The 24412-nt window shown below is 43.0% G+C and overlaps 1 protein-coding gene across 1 annotated transcript in view; it reads left to right on the forward strand.

Moving 5' to 3' along the window:
- ATP10B (ATPase phospholipid transporting 10B (putative)) overlaps positions 1-24412 on the forward strand; it is a 483468-nt gene that overhangs the window by 307999 nt on the left and 151057 nt on the right. The window contains exons 5-6 of the mRNA XM_044281032.1: positions 17559-17831; positions 21555-21749. Coding sequence (XP_044136967.1) covers positions 17569-17831; positions 21555-21749 — 458 coding nt within the window. The 5' untranslated portion in view covers positions 17559-17568. The remainder of the gene's footprint in view (positions 1-17558; positions 17832-21554; positions 21750-24412) is intronic.

Consider the following 24412-nt stretch of genomic DNA (forward strand, 5'->3'; position numbering starts at 1 on the left):
CGGCAGTGAGATTTTACCTAGACTGTCCTTTTGCGCATGCGCAGATGGTGAAAACTAAGGCACGCCTCCCGACGTCATCTCTGATGCGACAGGAAGTCAGGAGGTAGGGAAATCTCACGAGGTAGGGTAATGTAACGCTACAGTGGCATATCGCTTGAATATGCAACCATTGTCTGATAGGTGTGGGTACCACCAATGGGACATGCACCTATATTGAGAACGGAGCAGGTAGCGCTGTGGCTGGAGGACACCAGATTTAATGGGGTCCGTCGACCATTGTTTGCTAATCCACAACTCTCACACAGAAAAGAATGGAGGGCGGCAGAGCATGCGCATTGCGCCATACTCCAATTTCGGGGACCAGTTCTCAATATAGGTGCGGGGAACAGCAGCTATAAGACAATGGGGGCATATCCAAGCGATACGCCCCTATTGTCTGAGATGAGAAAACCCATTTTAAGGCCTCTTTCACACGACTGTATTACCTTCAAGAGGGCTGTATGTCCCGCACTGGCATTGATCATGCCAACAGGAGTTCACACAATCCTAGATTACAATGATGCTGCGCAAGTCGAGCTTCAGGTGGGTCTATTGTTTCGCACGAATAGAGACTAGATGATATGAATGCGGGACAATAGCCCATTGTGAGGCTCAACATGAACAACATCAAGATGCCATGTGCTCCTGTACGCACGATCAATATGGCCCGTTAACTAACACTATACATGTTTTAGTGCATATAGTCGTGTACAAGAGTCCAAAAGGTGAGATACGGTCACGGTGTAAGCGGTGTGTAGGTGATACGGTCACAGTGTAAGCAGTGTGTAGGAGATACGGTCACAGTGTAAGCGGTGTGTAGGTGATACGGTCACAGTGTAAGCAGTGTGTAGGACATACGGTCACAGTGTAAGCAGTGTGTAGGACATACGGTCGCAGTGTAAGCAGTGTGTAGGTGATATGGTCACAGTGTAAGCAGTGTGTAGGATATACGGTCACAGTGTAAGCAGTGTGTAGGTGATACGGTCGCAGTGTAAGCAGTGTGTAGGAGATACGGTCACGGTGTAAGCAGTGTGTAGGAGATACGGTCACGGTGTAAGCAGTGTGTAGGTGATACGGTCATGGTGTAAGCAGTGTGTAGGAGATACGGTCACAGTGTAAGCAGTGTGTAGGAGATACGGTCACGGTGTAAGCAGTGTGTAGGAGATACGGTCACGGTGTAAGCAGTGTGTAGGTGATACGGTCACAGTGTAAGCAGTGTGTAGGAGATACGGTCACGGTGTAAGCAGTGTGTAGGAGATACGGTCATGGTGTAAGCAGTGTGTAGGAGATACGGTCACAGTGTAAGCAGTGTGTAGGAGATACGGTCACGGTGTAAGCAGTGTGTAGGAGATACGGTCACGGTGTAAGCAGTGTGTAGGTGATACGGTCACAGTGTAAGCAGTGTGTAGGTGATACGGTCACAGTGTAAGCAGTGTGTAGGAGATACGGTTACGGTGTAAGCAGTGTGTAGGAGATACGGTCACGGTGTAAGCAGTGTGTAGGAGATACTGTCACGGTGTAAGCAGTGCGTAGGAGATACGGTCGCGGAGTAAGCGGTGTGTAGGAGATACGGTTAATTCTCCATTGTCACAGTATTTATAGTTACCTAATCAGTATTAATTACAGTCACTCACACTGGTTGAATTGGCACATGGATACACATGTGAGCAGTAACGCCACGTCAAGGCTTCAACCCTTGTTACTGACCAGTCACACACACGATGCTTTTCATTCATACGCATTTGGTATTCCAGATGTTTTGGACTACACCTCCCATAATACTTTACCAGCATGATGGGAGATGTAATTCACAGCATGTGGACGGCTTATGGTTGCCGACCTCTGAACTCGCGGTGGTCACAGTACACAATGCTGGAGCAGCTCGTCACCTGTCAGATGCCCCTTCAATGCTCCCGCCAGGGAGCAGGCCTCAAACATGGGCTTCTTCATTCCACTTCAGGTACTTTGTGTTCCATAGGAGAACATGCTGGTCAGAGTTGTGACACAAAAAAAAAAATGCTTAGAGCAAATGACAGAACAGACGCAGTGCATGCAGACTGACGGTGCACACATACACAGCAGACGGCGATTACAGAATCCAGTGAGAGACTGATTTGGTGGCAGGTGTGTCCCTCTGGATGGGGGGGCAGCTTCTCATCCTTCTCCAAGTGACGAGATGGCTGCAGTTTCGTAGCAAAAAACATGCCATGGCATAGGAGATATAGGGAATTTTTTTTTATTTATTTTTTTGTTTAAATAGGGTTGTACACATCTAACACACAGGCCACACATGGTGCACAGCTCAACATCTAACGCACAGCCCCCAAATATAATACACTGCCCCCCCAAATATGCTGCACATACATCCCCCAATATACCGTACCGCACAGACAGCCCCCCCATATACTGCGCAGACAGCCCCCCATATACTGCGCAGACAGCCCCCCCATATACTGCGCAGACAGCCCCCCCATATACTGCGCAGACAGCCCCCCCATATACTGCGCAGACAGCCCCCCCATATACTGCGCAGACATCCCCCCCATATACTGCGCAGACATCCCCCCCATATACTGCGCAGACATCCCCCCCATATACTGCGCAGACAGCCCCCCCATATACTGCGCAGACAGCCCCCCCATATACTGCGCAGACAGCCCCCCCATATACTGCGCAGACAGCCCCCCCATATACTGCGCAGACAGCCCCCCCATATACTGCGCAGACAGCCCCCCCATATACTGCGCAGACAGCCCCCCCATATACTGCGCAGACAGCCCCCCCATATACTGCGCAGACAGCCCCCCCATATACTGCGCAGACAGCCCCCCCATATACTGCGCAGACAGCCCCCCCATATACTGCGCAGACAGCCCCCCCATATACTGCGCAGACAGCCCCCCCATATACTGCGCAGACAGCCCCCCCATATACTGCGCAGACAGCCCCCCCATATACTGCGCAGACAGCCCCCCCATATACTGCGCAGACAGCCCCCCATATACTGCGCAGACAGCCCCCCCATATACTACGCAGACAGCCCCCCCATATACTGCGCAGACAGCCCCCCCATATACTGCGCAGACAGCCCCCCCATATACTGCGCAGACAGCCCCCCATATACTGCGCAGACAGCCCCCCCATATACTGCGCAGACAGCCCCCCCATATACTGCGCAGACAGCCCCCCCATATACTGCGCAGACAGCCCCTCATATACTGCGCAGAGAGCCCCCCATATACTGCGCAGACAGCACCTCATATAATGCGCAGACAGACCCTCCATATACTTTGCAGACAGCCCCCCCATATACTGTGCGCAGACAGCCCCCCCATATACTGTGCGCAGACAGCCCCCCCATATACCTGTGCGCAGACAGCCCCCCCATATACCGTGCGCAGACAGCCCCCCATATACCGTGCGCAGACAGCCCCCCCATATACCGTGCGCAGACAGCCCCCCATATACCGTGCGCAGACAGCCCCCCATATACCGTGCGCAGACAGCCCCCCCATATACCGTGCGCAGACAGCCCCCCCATATACCGTGCGCAGACAGCCCCCCCATATACCGTGCGCAGACAGCCCCCCCATATACCGTGCGCAGACAGCCCCCCCATATACCGTGCGCAGACAGCCCCCCCAATATACTGCGCAGACAGCCCCCCAATATGCTGCGCAGTCAGCCCCCCCAATATAATAGAACCTATATATAAGAGTACAATCAATCAAGAACCAATATGAAAATAGCTCCTGCAAAGGGTTAAACGTGCATGGATATTTATAATTACCCTCGGCGCTTGCGCACTGGGTCGTAATTTTTCCCTACCACCACATTGCGCAGGCAGCGTATATCGGGTGGATTTTAATGTGTTAACCGCGCTTGCGCACTGAACCGTAATTTTTCCCTACCTCGGCTCCCCGACGCATGCGCAGTGTCCCGGTGTGCTGCTAAGTTCTGCAGTGAGATTTTTACTAGAGTGTCCTTTTGGGCATGCGCAGATGGTGAAAACTAAGGCACGCCTCCCGACGTCATTTCTGATGCGACAGGAAGTCAGAAGGTAGGGAAATCTCACGAGGTAGGGTAGTATAACGCTACACCGGCACCCTGCCTTTGACAGGGAGCTGTGATCAGCGGCAGTTAACTGCCGCTGATCTGCTGCCAGTACGCCCCTCCTGTACTAAAGGTTAATTATCATTGGTGGCGCAGTAGGCCCGCCCCCCTCAGTGGCCACAGGGTCCCCTTCTCATTGGTGGCGGCTTCTGATCAGGGCCCCAGCAGTGTAATCCTCGGGCTCCAATCGGTTACCATGGCAGCTAGGACTCTACTGAAGCCCTGGCTGCCATGGTAACATCCCTGATGCTGTGTGTATTATGCACAGGGCGGCAGGGACAGTGTGAGGTCCTATTCACCCTGATAGAGCTCTATCAGGGTGAATAGCACAAGGGATTAAAAGATCCCAGGTTCTAGCCCCTATGCGGTAAATGCCGGAACAGAAAAATAAATAAATAAAAACTGCACGATTTGCCATTTTTAAAAATGTGAAATGCAGTGGCTTTTTTTTTTTTTTTTTTTTTTCACGTGGTATCAAGTATCGCAATACTTTTTTATAGTATCGAAACCGAATAGTCACTGATTTATTCAATGAAATCATGGGCCCTGGTGCAAGAGTTCAGCTTGGGCCCCTGTTCCCTTAGTGCTTTGTGTCCAGGGGCAGGGAAGCACATAGCCTTCGTGCTGCCTGAGGCAAAAAATTTAAACTGCCCCACACCCCTCCCCTTGGCTAAATTCTTGACCTAACCCCTTCCCTCCAGCCAGAGATGTAACTTGACCAGCACACACTTTGTATAATACCGGTATCTTCTTATACAGCACAAGGGTCTTCGGGCCCCGTCAGGCTCCTGGGCCCGGTAGCGACCTCTACATCTGCACCCCACCCCTGCTCACGATGTAAGTGTGACTTGGCTCTGAATCCTGGGTGGAGCAAAGGAGGAAGAGAAACACCACACTGACTCTTGGTAATTGAAGTTCAGGTAAATAAATGTAGGTTATTTCAGGGAAAAAGTTAGACACACTGGCTGATGATCTTGATTGGAGATGTATTTGTACTACTCCATCAACTTTTAATGTTTTCATATTTCTTTTTACTTCAATAAAATATTATGTAGCTTCACTTTGTGCTCAACAATAAAAAATGAGTTTAATTTGGAGATGTCCAATAATGTTCTGCATTCTCTGGATCTAGATGAAGTAGTGGAAGCGTGGGAATATATCAGCATCATTAATAACCATAGCTCCATTGTATTGCTAGAGATGACAGGATAATAGGGTTTTCTAGCTCATTTCTACTATATGTCAGTCATGTTGAACCCTGAATGATTTTCTCCCCCTTCTGCATGTTTGATCTACAAGAGTAAATATAAGCTACCTGGCTCCTCTTAGATCCATATCAAAAATATTGTTATTGGAAGAAGATCCTGCAGCTAGACATATTCAAGGGAGGGCAAATCTATTTATTTGTGTCCACCTGAAAAAAGGAGAAGGGCCATATAATGTTTGGAGAAATATTTATATATTAAAAGGAACTTATGTTTCCCAGGAAGACTAAGGCTGCCGCACACTGCATCCAGCTCCCCCAATCCTCATTGGTGGAACCAGTGCGTGGGCAAGCAGGGCAGAATTGCACTCTACCAGTTTTGACCAAGGCATTTGAGCGGTTAAACGTATGCGATCGACGTCATCGTCAATCGCATACATTAGTCCCAGGTGCCTGATGTTTAAAACAGCAGACTCTTAGCCGCTATGGGGCCTGCTGCCCTTGTGAGTGGGCATCGTATATAAGCCTCCACCCACCGACGTATATTTATAGTGGAGCAGTGGGAAGGGAATAAGGCCATATGTTTTATTTTAAAGGGAACTTGTCGTGTTGAACATGGTGTCTGAGCTGAAGGTAGCGTGTTATAGAGCAGGAGATGCTGAGCAGATTGATTGATATATATATCAATGTGTGTGTGTGTGTGTGTATATTGATATAAAAAGTCTACACACCCCTGTTAAAATGTCAGGTTTCTGTGCTGTAAAAAAAATGAGACAAAGATGAATCATTTCAGAACTTTTTCCACCTTTTAATGTGACCTATAAACTGTACCACTCAGTTGAAAAACAAACTGAAATATTTTTGGTGGAGGGAAGAAAACAACAAAAACTAAAATAATGTGGTTGCATAAGTGTGCACACCCTCTTATAACTGAGGATGTAGCTGTGTTCCTTGTGCATTAAAAATGATATATCTTCGATATGTCAATTACAGTTATACCAATTTTATATTATTTATGTTTTAATACTTTGGCAAAATTTAACTTTTTTTATATTTCCACCTACAGCTGTGTGAGGCCTTGTTTTTTTTGTGGGTCGAGCTATAGTTTATATTGGAACCAGGATGGGGTGGGTACATGGCCATTTGGCCACTTTTTGTTTTTATTATTCAGTTATAGCCTGGAACATGCAGGAGAAATATTTTTACTTAGTTCATACATATTCAAATGCAGTAATATGAATTATGTTTATTTTATATGTAAAATTAGGAAATTTGGGTAATTTGATATTTTAAATATTTTTTAAAAAGCATTTTGTTTTACTTTTTAATTTGTATTTTTTTTAGTTCCCTTGGGGGAACGTAAACATGATATTGCTTATACCATAGATTGCTCAAAGATACAGTATGTGACAATCAAGTTGCTCTCTGATATGGGGGACATGAACGGAGGTTGTACATGGGGTTTTTATTGATGACTTATCCACAGGTCAGAACAAGCACCAGAATTTTTCATCCTCCCATTAGTGTAGGATGAGTGATAGTTTTACAGGTTTAAATATATATGATGCATTTTTAGTGTCTTGTTATTTTGCAGCAGTAACTTGCAAGGAACCATAGTATTATTATAATCTCTGACAAAGGTTAATAATGTCCGCCCAAATTCTTGTTCTGCTGCAAGGTTACTAGTGAGCTAAACAGCATGCGTCACCTGCACAGGAATCCACATGGAAAGCCTCCTGTTCTGTGCAAGTAATGATGGAAGAATGTCAAAGAGGTATGGTAGGCAGTGATAAAAGATGTTAATGGAAATGCATGTTATTTTTTTCTGCTAGTCCATGCAGAATGTGACTGTGCTTTTATTCACATTAATTGATTTTAACTTCATAAAGAATTTGGATAAATACTTAGGCCCTGATTTATCAAGACTGGCATGTCTCTTGATGAGGTCTGCTTCACCAGAGGAGGCATTTAAATTATGACGAGGCGTAAAATAATTGAAATGCCTTTTATGGCAGTCTATTTGCCAGACTGTAATCTATGCCAGCTCATAGCGGTTTTGGTTTTGTGACTTAACACCAAACACATGGCATAGGGGTATGATGAACTTTCTCCTTAGACCGTGTGTTTCAGTGCAAATAATTTCTTCTAAAATGCAACTACCCCTACATTTATGGGGTAGTTGCAAAATTGAGAGTCCCTCTGTAAGAGTGGCTTCTACTCTTATGAAACAGGCCTATCCATGCATTACGTTAATTTGAATGGCTGCCATGTATAACCTCATTGTCTGGCATACCTTCCCCCTGTTAAACCTACAGAGCAGCATATAGAACAAAGCTCAAATAATCAATCCATCTCCATTGGGTTGTATTTCATTACAATACAAGCTTATAGAGAATGTGTCGCCTATAAAAAAAATTCTGACGAATCCAGATTTAAAGATAATGGTTCAGTCATCTTCCCTGAGCTGATGCTTACAGTATTTAGAGAGATGCTTTACAGCACCACCATGGGGCTAAGACATTGGAGGTGTAGTCTGTGACTTGTGCAGAGGTCATTTACGGGGAGGGCAGTAGATAAGCTGTGATCATCGCCTATTGTAAATGGTGTATCCTCTATTATTTATAGAGGTTTTATCTGTCATTGTAATCCTGCCTATGATAATAAGGTGACTACTGAAAGTCTCTTAACATGGGCCCACACAGCAGGCAATTATCGGGAGTTAACCATTGCCTACTTGTCAGAGGAGGTGAAAGTTTAATTTATACCGAGTAATACTTCTGTATGGCTGCAGGATTTTAGGATTTAAACAACTTGAATTAAACTATAGGTTTCTTTCTGACACATTCCCTTTTAAAATAAAGAGCATCATTTACCTCAGACATTGGGGGCCTATTGCTTGGACCCACGCCTATCTTTACAATGGAGTCCACAAATTGAAAGCGGCACACCACATATGCGCTGCCACCCTCTAGTCATTTGTAAGGGAGCACCGAAAATAGTGGAGCGGTGCGCTCGGCTGTTTCTGGCAGCCACATAGAAGTAAATGGAGCGGAGGCCGCACTTCAGCGCATTCATTTCAATGAGACTGCTGAAAATAGCCAAACTCTCACTGTTCTGCTATTTTCAGCGCTCCCATAGAAATTATTGGAGGGCAGCCTCTCATGCGCAGTGCGCCGTCCTTCACTTTGCTAGGTCTGTTCTAAAGATAGGTGCAGGTCTTGGAGGCGAGACCTGCACCTATCAGACATTGCGGGCATATCCTAGAGGTAAGACAACCCCTTTAAACAGTGAATAGTACTAGGGAATAGGGATGAGCGAACTTGTGTTTCAAGTTCGGCGTAGAAGGTTCAGGTTATCTAAGAATTCCGTTATGGATTTGGCTACCACAGACCATAAGTTATGGTCCGTTGTAGTGGAATCCATAACGGAATTCTAAAACAACCCCTAACCTTCTATGCCAAACTTGAAACACAAGTTTGTTTATCCCTACTAGGGAACATTACATAATCATAACATGCACAGTAAGGAGGTACTGACCCATACAATCCGGTACAAAGAAGTGAAGTGAATGGGGAGACACATAAATATCTCCATAGAGGGTGGGTACTGTGTATATGTGGCATATGCGTTCCCTGCAATATATTAGTAGCATATAAGTCTAACCACTTGTCTCTATCTGGGAGCAGTTGGCCAAACAGTGATTAGTTGGTATATGATAGGGTAGCAACATTCCCATGTGTAAGCACTAGTGGCATGACTGCGTCATTCACTGCTCCACTGTTCTGTTGTTGGCTCACACATATACTGTACATGGGTAAATGGCACAATTTTTGGTTACTTCAAATACTACAAAGTGTTGATGATCTGCTGATATTTCTAATAGGTCTTGAGATATGACTCTGATATTAAATGTGCCAGCACCTCATCTGCAGACAGCAGTTTTGGGGTGATTGCACCTGATCAGTGCAAAGCAGTGAGTACTGGCTTAACTTGGTGAGAGGCCTAAGTCAGGATATGGGGGTACGATCTCTCTTTGAGTAAAAAGCGCCTTAATCTGTGTGACTTTTAGGCCGTACATCTGGCCGAGTCATGTCTAAAGGCCTATTTATACGTTTGAACATTAACGTATAGGATAGCTGTCTTACATCTGGTGGCATCAGAGGCAGAGCTTAAGAATTATTTCTGGAGCAATGGAGTGCACTTTCTTTCAGTTACATCCCAGAAACAGTATTTTTATTCTATGTCTTTTAGGACATGTGAAAGCCACAGAAAGGGGGTCCCCTCCAGCCAGTCTGATGGACCCACCCCGTTCACACATTACAATGTTGCTGCATTCTCCTTCAGCATTTAGACACGGATCTGCCAGCAATAAAAACCAGGCCAGATTTTCTCATGGCATAACCCTCTTAGGTTTAAGCTCATATGCCCTTATGGAACGTCTATAAGAGCCCTTTTATACTGGCCGAGAACTGGGCTAGTTATCAGGGAGGAAGGAACGTACAAACACTTTCTGATAACCCTGTATAAAGGGACCACTAATCACCTGACCCATGACCAGTCGTTTGTTAGGTGGGCACATCTTTCATGCTGCACAAACATCCTCATTTGCCTTTGGCACATTGCCCTGTGTAAACAGCAAATGTACTGGCAACAATATGCAAATTGAATGTGCGGACAAACAATCAAAATAAGTGGTTTGTCTCCCATTCCCTTGTTATTGGTCTGGCACCAGCCCATGTAACAGGACTATAATGTCTGGCTATGTGAGAGTTTCAGATCTGAATGTGAAGAATAGAGTTTCCATGAACTGACAGCAAGAACCTCTCTTAATGTTCTTAAAGGGGTTGTTCCACAAATATAAATGTATCTCGCCCAACAGATATCACTGTTATATCACTTTTCCCAAATACCACCATTTATCAAAACGCCCTTATTCTAAAATGATTAGCCTGCCATTGTATTCTGTTGTAAATTTGTATAAATATTCAGTTGTAGGTTACTTCCTGCAGGAAGGAAGTAGGAAGTATCATTGGTAAGAACAAGGGGCGTTTTAGTGTCACATGATCTGCTGATGTCAAGACACATCTCACTGCCCTGGGACAGCAGACACATGACAGACCATGAAGTAGGATTCAAGCATGGGGGATATGAGAAAACTGCAAATGAGTTAAGTTATAAAAAATAAAAAAAATTCAAGGAGAAATTAAAGCCAGAGTAATTGATGAAAATACTCTTTATGGCGAAAAGTCGTTTATGGCACAAGCGCTTTAAGAAATTAAACACAAAGTATACTAAAAAGTTATATAAATTTGCATTATACAAAAACTATGCTCAATTTACGTTCTCTTTTAGGCTGTAAAGTACTTTAATATTAACATGAGCAGAGCCCAAGTAACAATTTTAATATTTCAGAAATGTGCATTGTTCTGCAATAGCCAGGTAAAATCTAATTATAGATCGTGTATTCATCTGTCGGCTTTTCTGTGGTAAAATTCTTAATTGATTTGCATAGGTCGGTGAACCCTTAATTATTTCTGAAATTGTGTATAATGGGAAAATTTGCAAGAGGAGCAAAATATACTGTGATGTTTATATTAAATCCATTGTGACATCAGGTGTATTCATTGAACAATAAATCACAGCACAGCAGAGGGCCACGTTGAAGGACCGTGGAAAGCTATTATTAGTGTAAAAATGACAGAAAATGATTTATGAGCTCAGCTGTCACATGAAGAAAGGATATTAACTCCTATATATCTGAAATATTTTAGATTACCTGAAATTTAGAAAAAAATCTCCTTTTATTTTACCTCTTTTTTTTTTCTTCCTAATTTGGAAAATTCTTCTCTTGGGAAGTACCATTGCTGTAGCGTCCATGGATGCAGTCATCAAGAGTGTACAGAGTCCGAGATGGTAAATCTGTAATTAGAGATGTCGCGACCATAACATTTTCCGTTGGCGAACGTGAATTTCTGCAAATGTTCGCGAACGGGCGAACCGCCATAGACTTCAATAGGCAGGCGAATTTTAAAACCCACAGGGACTCTTTCTGGCCAAAATAGTGATGGAAAAGTTGTTTCAAGGGGACTAACACCTGGACTGTGGCATGCCGGAGGGGGATCCATGGCAAAACTCCCATGGAAAATTACGTAGTTGATGCAGAGTCGGGTTTTAATCCATTAAGGGCATAAATCACCTAACATTCCTAAATTGTTTGGAATAACGTGCTTTAAAACATCCAGTGTGTGTATACAATCAGGTATGATGTTGTATCGATCAAGTAGTGTAAGGGTTACGCCCGCTTCACAGTGACAGACCAAACTCCCCGTTTTACGCACCGCAAACAACAGCAAACAGTCCATTTGCACAACCGCAAACTCCCCATTTGCACAAGGTTGGATATCAAGCTAGCCATGTCCCGTTCCTTGTCCTCACTGAGGTCATTGAAGGTCTCTTCCACCATCCAGCCACATACAACACCAAGGGTCCCTGAAAGGTGACAACAAGCCCCCTGGGACGCCTTCTGTGGTTGGTCTTCCACCTCCTCAAAGCCACCTTCCTCCTCTGACTCCTCTTCTTCAGACTCCCCTCTCTGCGGTGCCGCAGGTCCAGCAATCAACGACGACAAGGCTGCTTCTGGTGGTGATGGTGACCACAACTCTTCCTCTTCATGCTCATCTACGGCCTGATCCAGCACTCTTCGCAGGGCACCCTCCAGAAAAAAATGCATATGGGATGAGGTCGATGATGTTGCCTTGGGTTTGACTGACCAGGTTTTTCACCTCCGCAAAAGGACGCATGAGCCTAAAGCCATTGTGCATGAGCGTTCAGTAACGCGGCCAAAAAATACCCAGCTCCACAGAAGCTGTTGTTACCAGTTTAATCTCTGTTTTGTCCCCTATCAGGGGCCGGTGTATGGAATAGATTTTAGGAACCCAGAGATGTGCCAACATTGCCAACACACTCATAGAGGTGATCGCTTCATTGTGATATGCAAGCCCCTTCACCACAACAAGGTAACGATCACGAAGGGGAATTGACACCTGTATGGGCCTTTTTTTTTGTTTTGTTTTTGCAGCCACAGTGCAGCACCAGAGCCCAGAAAAATTAGGCATGTACACATGCCTGAAAAATTAGGTATTATTGCAGCCGCTGCTGTATTAGCAGCCGGAAATGTTTTCCAGGTAGAAAGTGCACTAAAACATTGCGGCTTGAACCCTAGTTGGTGGCAGATAAGTCACGCAAGTCATCCGGCATGCAGAGATTAAATACAGCAGCGTGTGGACCATTTTTAGCCCAAGGCATCTCATCAGGCCTTTTTTTAGTCAAATGCATCCCCCACTGTCAGTCCCTTTGGGATCCATGCCTCGTTCATCTTAATAAAGGTAAGGTAATCCACCTGTGCGTTCAGGGCGGACAGGAATGCTGGTCCGATGTGACTCTGCTTTCAGGCAAGTCAACCCTAAGACGGCGTGACATTGCCGTATCCGGGATGTGGAATAGCCCCTGGGGAGCTGGGGGTGCAGTTGATGTGGAGCAAGACGCAGCAGCAGAAGAGGACTCAGCCGAGGAGATTAGCGAAGAGGATGGAGTAGGAGGAGTAGAGGAGGTGGCAGCAGGCCTGCCTGCAAGTCATGGCGGTGTCACTAACTCCTCTGCAGAGCCACGCATTCCATGCTTGGTAGCCAGCCGTCAGCAGGTTTACCCAATGCTCAGTGTATGTGATATACCTGCCCTAACCGTGCTTTGCAGACCAGGTATCAGTGGTCAGATGGACCCTTGCCCCAACACTGTGTGCCAGACATGCTATGACTTCCTTTTCCACAATAGAGTACAGGTTGGAGATTGCCTTTCGGCCAGGTATCTTCCACTGCGGTGTCCCAATAGCTCCAATTTTTTTTGAAGGCCTCAGACTCCACCAGCTTGTATGGTAAAAGCTGGCGGGCTAAGAGTTTTGACAAGCCATCTGTCAGACGCCGGGCAAGGGGGTGACTCTGTGACATTGGCTTCTTACGCTCAAACATGTCCTTGACAAACACCTGACTGTGGGCAGATGAGCAGGAACTGCTGAAGGTGAGAGGCGGGTGGTTGAGAGGGGGCAAGGAGGACAGCAGTGGTTGACGTGGCTGAAGATGCTGGACCAGGAGGAGGATATGTGGCTTTCAGTTTGTGTGCTGCTTGTACTCATCATGTGTTGATCCCATAGGTGTTTGTGATGTGAGATCATGTGCCTTCACAAAGCAGTTGTACCTAGGTAGGTGTTGGACTTCCCACGACTCAGTTTCTTTTCGCACAGGTTGCAAATGGCATCGTTGTTATCAGAGGCAGACACACACAAAAAATGCCGGCATGCTGTCTGGCTGACCCCGGGTGCCGATACATGCTGTCTGACTGTGCCACTAGCTCCTTGCGACGACCTCCCCCTGCTTCCAACTCATCTCCTCCTCCTCTCTGTCTCCCCATCTGAACTTTCCTCCTGTTCTTCTCTTCGAACGGGCACCCACGTGACATCCACGGACACATCGTCATCATCAACCGCTTCACTTGTATCTGACAACTCGGCAAAGGAAGCAGCAGCGGGTACAACATCATCATCACACCGTACATCCATGTGTGTAATGCTGCCTGACTGAGACATCCTCTGGCAATAATGGTTGCGCATCACTCATTTCTTCCAAATAATGTGTATATAACTCCTCTGACAGATAAGTGAAGTGGCTGTGGTGCTAGTGTTGGTGGTGGCGGCGGCGGGCGGGCGAGTGGTAACTTGAGAGGTGCCCGTAGCTGAGCTGGAGGAAGATGGTGCGTCAAGGTTCCGAGCGGAAGCTGTAGAAGATTGGGTGTCCTGTGTAAGCCAGTCAACTATGTCCTCAGAATTTTTTGAGTTCAGGGTATGTGGCCTCTGAACACTGGGCATTATTCTAGGGCCAAAGGAAATCCCAGCACCACAACCATGACGGCCTGCCTCTGCCTGTAATTTTTTTTTTGATTAGTGGTACTATGCGTGCAAGGTACTGTGCCACCCTATATGAGTAGTGGGCACAGTGCAGTCTGTGGGCCTGACACACACTGGCAGGCAACTGCAATTATATTAAAGGGTAAAAATTAAATTACTTTTTTATCTGCAAGGTACTGTGCCACCCGATATGAGTGGTGGGCAGTGGGCACAGTACAGTCTGTTGGCCTGACACTGAGGACTGGAGTGGACACAGAACACTGCCCTAACTAATCTGTTGATCAGGAAAAGGCTTGTTAACTCCCATGGAAGCAGCATTTCAGTTATTGTTACATAACATTTGTAAATTAGCTATATCTGTGTTGAACTCCAACTGTGTATTCTTCAACAACCAATGGGGGAGAGTTTTCAAAATGGTGCAAAGGGTGTCCATAGCAAGCAATTAGATTCCAATTCCCTTTTCTCTTTGCACCAGTTTAACCCAATCGTGTGCTCAACCCTTCTCAATCATGTATTCTACAACAACCAATTTGTTTATCCACAACCATAACAACCAATGTCTTCACCCCAGCATGTATTCTACAAAAACCAATGTGTTTAATCCAACCATGTATTCTACAACAGCTAATGTGTGAAATCCTGATTGTCTTCCTTAATAACCAATATATTCAGTCCAGATCATGTATACTATAACAACTATTGACTTTAACCCCATCCGTCCTACAACAGTGTGTTCAACGCCAACCAGCCAATGTGTTCATTCTCAGTCATGTATCATACACCAACCAATGTGTTTAAGCCAACCATGTACTTTACACCAACCAATGTGCTTAATCCCAATCATGTATTCTACTGACATCTAAACACACTATGGTAACGTACTCTAGTGCTGTCAATCAAGGGGGGAGGGTGGTGTTTAGACGTCGCATAGCAGTGCTCGTACTGAAAAAGCCTCCTGGTGCTCTAAATTGCCTTCCAGCAAAGGAATAAAATATTATTTTATCAACAAGCATGGCGCCGGCAGTGAGGAGAAAGGTATTATTTTAAACTGCAGGATCACCCCTACCAAGCCTTGTGCCTGGCTTAATAGGGGTGATCCTGGTGATAGAGCCGCTTTAAAGCAGCTATGTATTCTTCAGCAACGAATGTGTTCCATACCAAACAAGTATTTTTTAACGACCAATGTGTTCAATTCCATTCTTGTATTCTACATGAACCGATGTGATTAACCCAACCATGTATTCTACAACAACCAATTTGGATAGGTTTTCAACATTCCTTTTGGGGAGGTTTTCTCCTAATAGCGTGAATATGTACTTTTATTCTGCCAGATCCTTCTAATGCACAGGTGGGGTTTCCCTGTGAAGCTCTCTGCATTCAGCTACTTCTCACCCTGCCCCTCTGCACTAAGTGTCACTCATCCAATCTGTTAAACCCTAACCATGTTTTGTATACCACTCAATTTGTTCAACCATCATTAAGTTCACTCTCGACCATGTATTCTACAGCAAACAATGTGTTTAACCTTAATTACATATTGTAGAATATAACACCCAATCAAAGGTGTCCAAGTGTCTCCCTACAAGTTTTTATTTTATAGTAAAAAGCCTTTGAAGAGTTTGTCAGATTTGAAATTCTAGGTTAAATGGGTAAAGTAGACACTTCAAATTTTTATAATATAACATAATTTCACAATTTGTGGGAGGTTCAAGCTCTGGGACACACACCAAACCAAAGAACAAAGGATGAGAAGCTCCTTCAGCAGCTTCTTGGTACAACATGTCATGACCATTTAGTCATGTCCACCTGCAAATTAAGTTAGTAGGGTTGATGATCCTCCCTTTAGTTACAGGTGCATAGGAGTGGCAATGTTGTGGAAAAAATGGGAAACTTGACCCTCACTGATCAGGAAGTGATGACATATCCTAGTCTTAAGCCATCAGGTGTTAAGAATTAACTATCACTTTTAATAGAGGTTGGGTCACTATAGTAGGACTGTGGTCTATTGATGCTAAACAGCAGCTATCTCTCTCTTAAGAACCTACTGTAGCACAGTCATTGACAGCCATTTTATTCCAGTGCCACAAGACATTCCCAACCATGATAGTTTTTTTGTGAAGGAACCCTGCTAATGGATATTGGTTGTCCAAAACCAATAACTCATTTAGGCTTTATTCACACACAGGCTTTTAGTGGCATTTTTCAACACACTTTTCAAATGTGTGCTAATACAAAGACACCACAAAAGACAAAAATGCCATAAAGAATACATGCGGTATGGCTTTAATAATTTAAAAAAAAAAGGTGTTTTATGGCTTTTTAGTGGTAAAAACACCCCATAGCATATTTATGCTTAAAAGTTTGGCTGATATGTTAAAAAAATTTCCCTCCATTTCAGTGCCCTAGCTGCCATCTCATTAGTCCCACACTTTGCAGAATAACGGTCTCTGATGGTAAGCCTGATGCCTAGTAATGTTGCATAAAGGGGTTGTCGAGATTTCAAAATCTTGGACAAACCCTAGAATAGTTTAAAGTAAAAAATGTGACCACTGCAGCCAATCACTGTCCTTAGCTGTAGATACTGTAGCGAAAAACTGTGATTGGCTGCAGTGGTCACATGTATCCCGGAACATTATGGCAGCTGTTTGTCAGCAAATAGCGGCAGGAATACTGGACCAGCACCACAGACAACAGTGCTGCAGAGAGTTTATGGGGTTACATATATGTGGAATTACATAACGTGACTGCATAAGTTATTGATGGTTGAAGATGTACGTAACTAGATCTGGATGCTATTCTGTATTTTAGAAATATTCCTGGGTGGTTACATACTCCCCCTGTATAATCTCTCTTATACTCTCTCTTTCATCTGAACAAAAGTAACTTAATACAAATTAGTTTCAAACTTCTCAGAAGTCAAATGCTTTTATATTAAAGAGTTCAATTTACTTCCTTCACAATCAGAACGAGGGAACTACTAGAGGAATTTTCTCGTTCTCTAGGTCTGAATAATAAATATCATGTCAATACTATGTTATTGTTATTATGTGTATTATCATTATTATGGCTAGAAGACCATGCACATTTTGAGATAGTCATAGTTCTATGCTGTTGTCTCCATGTTACAACATGTGCATTGTACATTATGATAGGGTACAACAGTAATAAGATAAGTATAGTGCAATTACAGTAAACAAGTATGTGTAGTGTGTAACTATTAGTGTTACTTTTTATTTTCTAATATAGCATTTTATCCATGGATTCAAGCTTCTACCGTTGGAAGCAAGTTTTACAAAAAGATTCCTCTTCATATCCTTCTGAAAGAACTCCTCTTCTTCCACCTAAGAAAAAAGGTCCAATTTACAACTTGAAAAAGCAACGGGTAGTATTTGCCAATAACAGAAAATTGGAAGGAGACTTCAAGAGAGTTTCCAGGTTTTACGATGGAAACAAAATCCAAACTACTAAATATAGTTTTTTAACATTTCTACCAAAGAACCTATTTGAACAGTTTTACAGGTACTGCTTAGATAAGATATTTAATCATTTTTTAAATATAAACTTGTATGTCTTTTCTTTCTTTCTTTTTTTTTTTCTCACTAAGGGCCCATTCACACAATGGTATGGCGCCATGCCCGTGTTGTAGACTGCAAATAGCGGTCTGCAAAACACAAGCACCAACCGTGTTAGCTCCACATTTTGTATGCGGACACATTAATTTGAATTGGTCTGCGATCCCCAAGATACTGCAAAAGATGGGACATGTCCTATCTTTTGTGGTGCCGGAGGCACGGATCGAAAGCCCATGGAAGGGTTTCAGAGTGTTTCATTCTGATCCGTACCTCAGCACCGCAAAATATTGGACATGTCCTATCTTTTGCCATAATTTGGGGATCGCTGACCCATTCAAGCCAATAGATCTGCATCCGCAATTTGGTGTTTACATGGATGGTGCCCATGTATTGCGTACCTGCTATTTGTGATCAGCAACGCGGGAACAGCCATACGGTTGTGTGAATGGGCTCTAACTATGTAAAACAGTCCTGAAATATTCCGGATTTTGCAGTTGGTACTGCTGAACACAGAGTAGAATGACGTTTCTGCAGCTCACATTTCATCATTGTGTAGACTGGGACAACGTCAGAAGAGTCATCTCATTTTTCTTAACAGGTGGAGGATTTTATTTACAGATGACAGATCTGCATGACTGTTGGAGGCCTACACGAGGCATAGTAGACAATAGCTATATATGTATCTAAAACTACATCTTTTATTATATTCACTTAAAACTGCTATTATAGAAAAAAAAATTGGAAATGATAGGGAAAATGAAGATGGATAGTGTGTTGTGTGTGTAGTGAACTGTGTATGTGACCAGTCTGCTCAGTGCTTGTAATCACAATCCACATAGCATAGCATATGTGAACAAGCAGAGTGAACAATCAGTGCGCATGTAATAGCACACTTAGCGGTGAATACCGCAATAGCATTATACTGTGAGTCTGTCACCCCCATAGCACAACGTGTCATACATTGCAAGTCTAAACAGGCTGCAAACATCAATACATTAAAAGTCTACATGTAGGGGTGCTGATATCACATAATAATAACACGTCTACATGTGGGGGTGCTGATATCACATAATAACACACTGTTCGTCCCTTGAAAACAGTGTTTATGAACCACATAGTGCTATAACATAAAGCACTGAACGGACTACTGCTATACTAACATAGTTAGTAGGTGATAGTACATGAAACGATCAATATCACATTTGAATCACACTGCTAATTACCACCCCCATAATAACCACCCCCAGAACATATTGTTGCTGTTACCAGCAACACATTACACTATACACCGCAATACCATAGAGCAGGGATCAGCAACCTTCGGCACTCCAGCTGTTGCGAAACTACAGCTCCCACTTAAGTGGGCGTTTAGAGAACAGCAAAGCAAGTGTGCATGATGGGAGATGTAGTTTCACAACACCTGGAGTGCCAGAGGTTGCTGACCCCTGCCATAGAGGGTGCAAAAGTGAATATACAAAAAGGTTATATATAGAGGTGTTGATATTATACTAATTAAAAAAAACTACACACCACTCCGTTTTCAACAAGCAGCATTTATTATCAAACAGTGTTTTAACAAAAAAACACATATCTTAGTACTGCCATATACTGGTGTTAAAACTGATACCCTCTGCTTAGTCCTAAAAGTTTTAATCATACCCATTTTTTCTTTTCTATAAAAGATGTAGTTTTAGAAACATATATAGCTAGTACCCCTAAAGAGATTTCTTGGTCAGAGGACCGTTTTTGTTGCTGTCAGTAATTATCCCGAGGGTCCTAGCAAGGGCCCAAGTGTGTGTTTATAGTAGACAATATTCACACAGATATTGGGCTGCGTTTAGCTCCACGCCATCTCAACCCATGCTCACTTATGTCTACTAATTGTGTGATAAAGCACACACATTCCTGTTCAAGGAGATGCCTATGTCAATCGAAATAAAATTCACTCTAGTACATTGCCTGAATTAGCGCCACAGGTCCAAATGTGAAGTGGGTAAGGAGATGCGTATGTCCAATATGTCAGTCCAAAATTTTTTATTTATTTTTTTCAATAAAAATATATAACTAGGACAATTAAAATAGTAATGCATTATTTCTATTCTGCATGCTTGAATATAATTTCTGAATCTAAAATAAAATATACTGTATTCCCCCTTTACATTTAGCAACATATATGTTTCAGGCCTGCTATAAAGAGCAAATTTGTTTGATATTTAAAGGACCCCCAAGTACAGTAACCCCCATTCTGTCAAATTAGTCAGATTTGCCTTCAAAGATTTCAGTAAATTTGAAGGATAATTCCTGTGGGAGGCACAGGCCTATTTCTAAAAAATTAACCAGGAAATGTAAATTGAATAAATTTTTCATCAAAGGCACTGGAGGGATTTATCTTTACAGAGGTCTTTTGATTTTAGAAGGAAATAAATACTTTCATTTTAAAGATCAGTAAAGAAACAAATAAGTCTTTATTTTACAAATCCATTTTTATGATTTGTGATTATAAAATTATTGTATTTTCTTGGAAATAGTGTTTTGTTAAAATTATTTTACATTCTTAAATGAGCTTTATGGCTAGAAGTTTCATAGTTAGAAATATCCACCAGGTCCTTGCCTGTAATTCCTTAGTTTTATCAGTACAGATCCGGATTATCTGGAATTATATTTAATAAGTCTTTTATTTTCTTGGCTGATCCTTGGAAGTCATTTGAATGTTATAATCTGGAAACGATTGGTTTAAGATTCGGACAGGCTTGTTTTTTTTATTTATTTTATTTAGTAGTAATATACTTTCATATATTATATGATAGGTGACTGTAAATCTAGAACTACGCAGTAGGAGTATTCATAAGGATGCAAACTGTAATATTCCCATTCATATGAACTGGAGACGTTCACTGCACATGAAAGAGACATAACTCTTGATGTAATCCAGAGGAAAAAATTTGAATATAAAGTCCCAGCAAAGTAAAAAAAAGTCAACAGCAAGTTACAGTACACAACAGAGGTCGCAGTAGAGCCTTCTCTTTAGAACACTTTGCCTTATTGGTTTTCGATGCCATGGAAAACAGTAGACAGCGTGGTTCATTGAGTTCTGATAGTAGGAGAGGGTAGTTAAAGAGGACCTGACTGTAACCTCTTGTATCCGGCTGTAATAACAATTATGGAGCATCAATTCTTAACACTCTGTGATATGTCATTCCTTTATTATTCCTGCCAGAAGTTATAAATGAATTACTAGCCAGATATGGGTTAACAATTGGGGGGGTGTCTCTGTACAGTCTGACATTATCCAATCAGTGCTGCCAGAATCAGACTTTGCAGGGACACACCCCTAATTGTTAACCCACATCTGGACCTTCATCACAAACTGCTAGTAATTCATTTATAACTTCTGGCAGAAATACTGATGGCGTGAAACAACGCACAGTAATGAGGATAGATGCTCCAGAATTTGTACTACATGGGGAATGCAAGCTGACACGTCAGGAGAGATTTCAGGTCCTCGGAAACTGGCATTGTAGGCAAACCTACACCTAACAGTAATGAGAGGATTATCTACTGAATTCTCAGCAAACTATATTTTTATACAATGTGCTAATATAATTAGATCAATTGTATGCCGTCTCTATCGGCATGGCTTTGTTGACGGTTTCATCTTTTCCTTACACAGGTCTGCCAACATCTACTTTCTTTTCCTTGCAATCTTGAACTGGATGCCTCAAGTAGAAGTGTTCCATAAGGAGATCACGATGGTGCCACTTGTCATAGTGATGCTTGTTATTGCAGTCAAGGATGGAGTGGAAGATTATAAAAGATTCCTCAATGATAGGAAGATCAATAAGAGAAGAACATATGTATATAACAAGTAAGAACCATTCATTACACCCTTGGTACTTACAGAACAATGTTTTTACTCTATGCTACTTTACAACAGCATGTATGTGCAGCTGTTTTTGGCAGCTCTAGTTGGTCCCATCAATAGACTTTGTACCATTCCTGAATGTGTAGAGAGGCAGCATCTTCCATATTCTCTGGTCAATGAAACAGGTAGGCCAATTCAGTCTAAGAAACATGCTCCGTGTGCTCCTGATCCTCCGAAGTGCACTCACAGTCTCGTAATTAGTGTTAATAAAATAATATGAAGCGGAATTCAATCTGAAGTTTAGGAAAATTTCGATTCGCAGCAAAGCCAAATTTCCTCACGCTTTGTGGTAATGAATACGTTTTTCCTAAAATGGTGGCTGAAAATGAAAAAATTATACTCGCCTCATCCACTTGATTGCGGAGAGGCCGTCTGCTCAGTTTTAATTGAAGAAAACCTGCCAAAGGACCTGCAATGAGCGTGAAGACGTCACCACATGATCACGCTTGCTGGCTGCCCGTCATCACGCTCCCAGCAGGTCCTTTGGCAAGTTTTCTTCAATCACATCTCTCCGCGAGCAAGTGGATGAGGTGAGCATAATTTTTATTTATTTTTTTAAACCCCGGATTAACCACCTGAGCACCTGAGAGACTGTTTGATCCTGCCGCACCACTGGATAGAGTATAACTGTTATATCTGTGTGGATCTAACCCCTTGGACCACCACTGATTATGGAGACAGGGGCTCTTTGTCACCCGTTTTAGTGGAGTGGTTGTCAAGCATGTATGCTGCCGCTCCATTCACAGACTATGGGATGGCCGGAGAGAGCAGAGTACAGAGCTTGGCTATCTCTAGAAGTCCCACAATGTTTGAGTGGAGTGGCAACGTGCATGCTTGAACACCACTCCATTCAAATAGGGGACCCTTTTAATATTTTCTAAAAGTTTAGTATTTTGTAGTAGTAGCACTTTTTGTTTGAAAAAAAAAAATACAAAAAAACGGAACTCTTGCCATGTTTCCTGCATACTCCTGAAACAAACTGTGTTGATGAAATGTTGCAGAGAGCCTATGCCTAAATTTCCTCCTGATCCTATTTTCTTGTGTCAGACAGTAGTTAAGTGGGTCAAACTTTGCTTAGGCATTGGAGCGTGGCGTGTCTAATGCTGTTATGTAGACAGAGCAGATAGGTAGAGATTCTTCTGCGGCCAGTTGCCAAAAACAGGTTTGACCTGAGGGGAAATAGTTGATCTTCTTGTCCAGATATAAAGATCATCAGTGATGATGAAGAGGATAATACACAACCTTCTCCTGCGTACGTGTCTGCCTTTTATTTCATATCTGTGTATTTTATTATGTGATTTTTTTTTTTTTTTTATATAACGTGGCTATGTGTATTATCTAATTTCATTGACATTGGTTATTTGTATTAACACTTGCCGACCATTTCACATAACGATATAATATCAAAGGCAGGGAAGATAGTAAGGAAGTACAGTAACTGCTGCCATTTTTTACACAGGACGACACAGCAGCAGGTTGTCAGGAGGCAAGCGTTCCTTCTCAACAATCGCCTGCTCGTCAGCAGAGGAGACTGCTGCCATTACATACAGCAATCTCCTCCACAGTAGGGTGAGGAGTGATCACTAATGCCATCGCTCGTTCCCATAAAGAATCATTGTTTGTAGGCAGCATAGGCTGGTTCCACAGCACAACCTGCTGTTGGGAAACATGGATTTTTGTGTCCACATGAATGATCTATTACCCAGCGAATGAGCATTCTGCTTGTTCAACAAGGTAATCGCGGCACTTTTACACTAAATATTCGCTAACGAGTGTTACTCGTTATTTTGCGGATTGTTGACCCATGTAAAGGGCTCTTTAGTGTTCCTTTAAGAAACAATTATGTCTTATTTCATTCACATATTGGGTAGTGGCAGTTATAGGAGTAACTTGATCTTTGCACAATGTGTATCAGACAAATGGAAATGCATATAAAATGTCATCGCTCTCCTGAGGCTAGTCATTAACCCTTTCAAGACCAAGCCATTTTTCACCTTCGTGACCAGGCTTAATTTTGCTAATCTGACGTGTCACTTTATGTGGTGATAACTTTAGAATGCTATTTATATATCCAAGCCATTCTGAGATAGTTTTCTCGTGACATCTCGTACTTGATGTTAGGGGTCAATTTGGGTCGATAACGTTTACCTTTATATTATTTTGAAAAAAAAATTCTACATTTGAATTTCTACACATTAAAGGCAGATTCTGATACCTCATTAGATAGTTTTTATTTAAGATTCCCTATATGTCTACGTTATGTTGGCATCATTTAAAAAATTACATTATTATTTTTTTAGGACGTTAGAAGCAGTGATGGCCAGTTCGCAGTGTTCGCCAACGAACACATGCGGGCTGCCATCTTGACAAATGCGGTCACCGGGAGCACGCAGTTCCGAGAACAGCCGCCGGGGGCCTTCATCGGGCTGTTCTCGGAACTGCCTGCTCCCCGTAACCACATTTGTTTCAGACCAGTTCGCGGCACAAGCACATGTGACGGCTTACCTGTGCGTCGCCAAACTTGAGTCAAGATGGCAGCCCGCATGTGTTCATTGGCGAACACTGCGAACTGGCCATCACTGGTTAGAAGGCTTAGAATTTAAGAA

This window comes from Bufo gargarizans, chromosome 2 (assembly GCF_014858855.1).
Source record: "Bufo gargarizans isolate SCDJY-AF-19 chromosome 2, ASM1485885v1, whole genome shotgun sequence".
Taxonomy (NCBI): domain Eukaryota; kingdom Metazoa; phylum Chordata; class Amphibia; order Anura; family Bufonidae; genus Bufo; species Bufo gargarizans.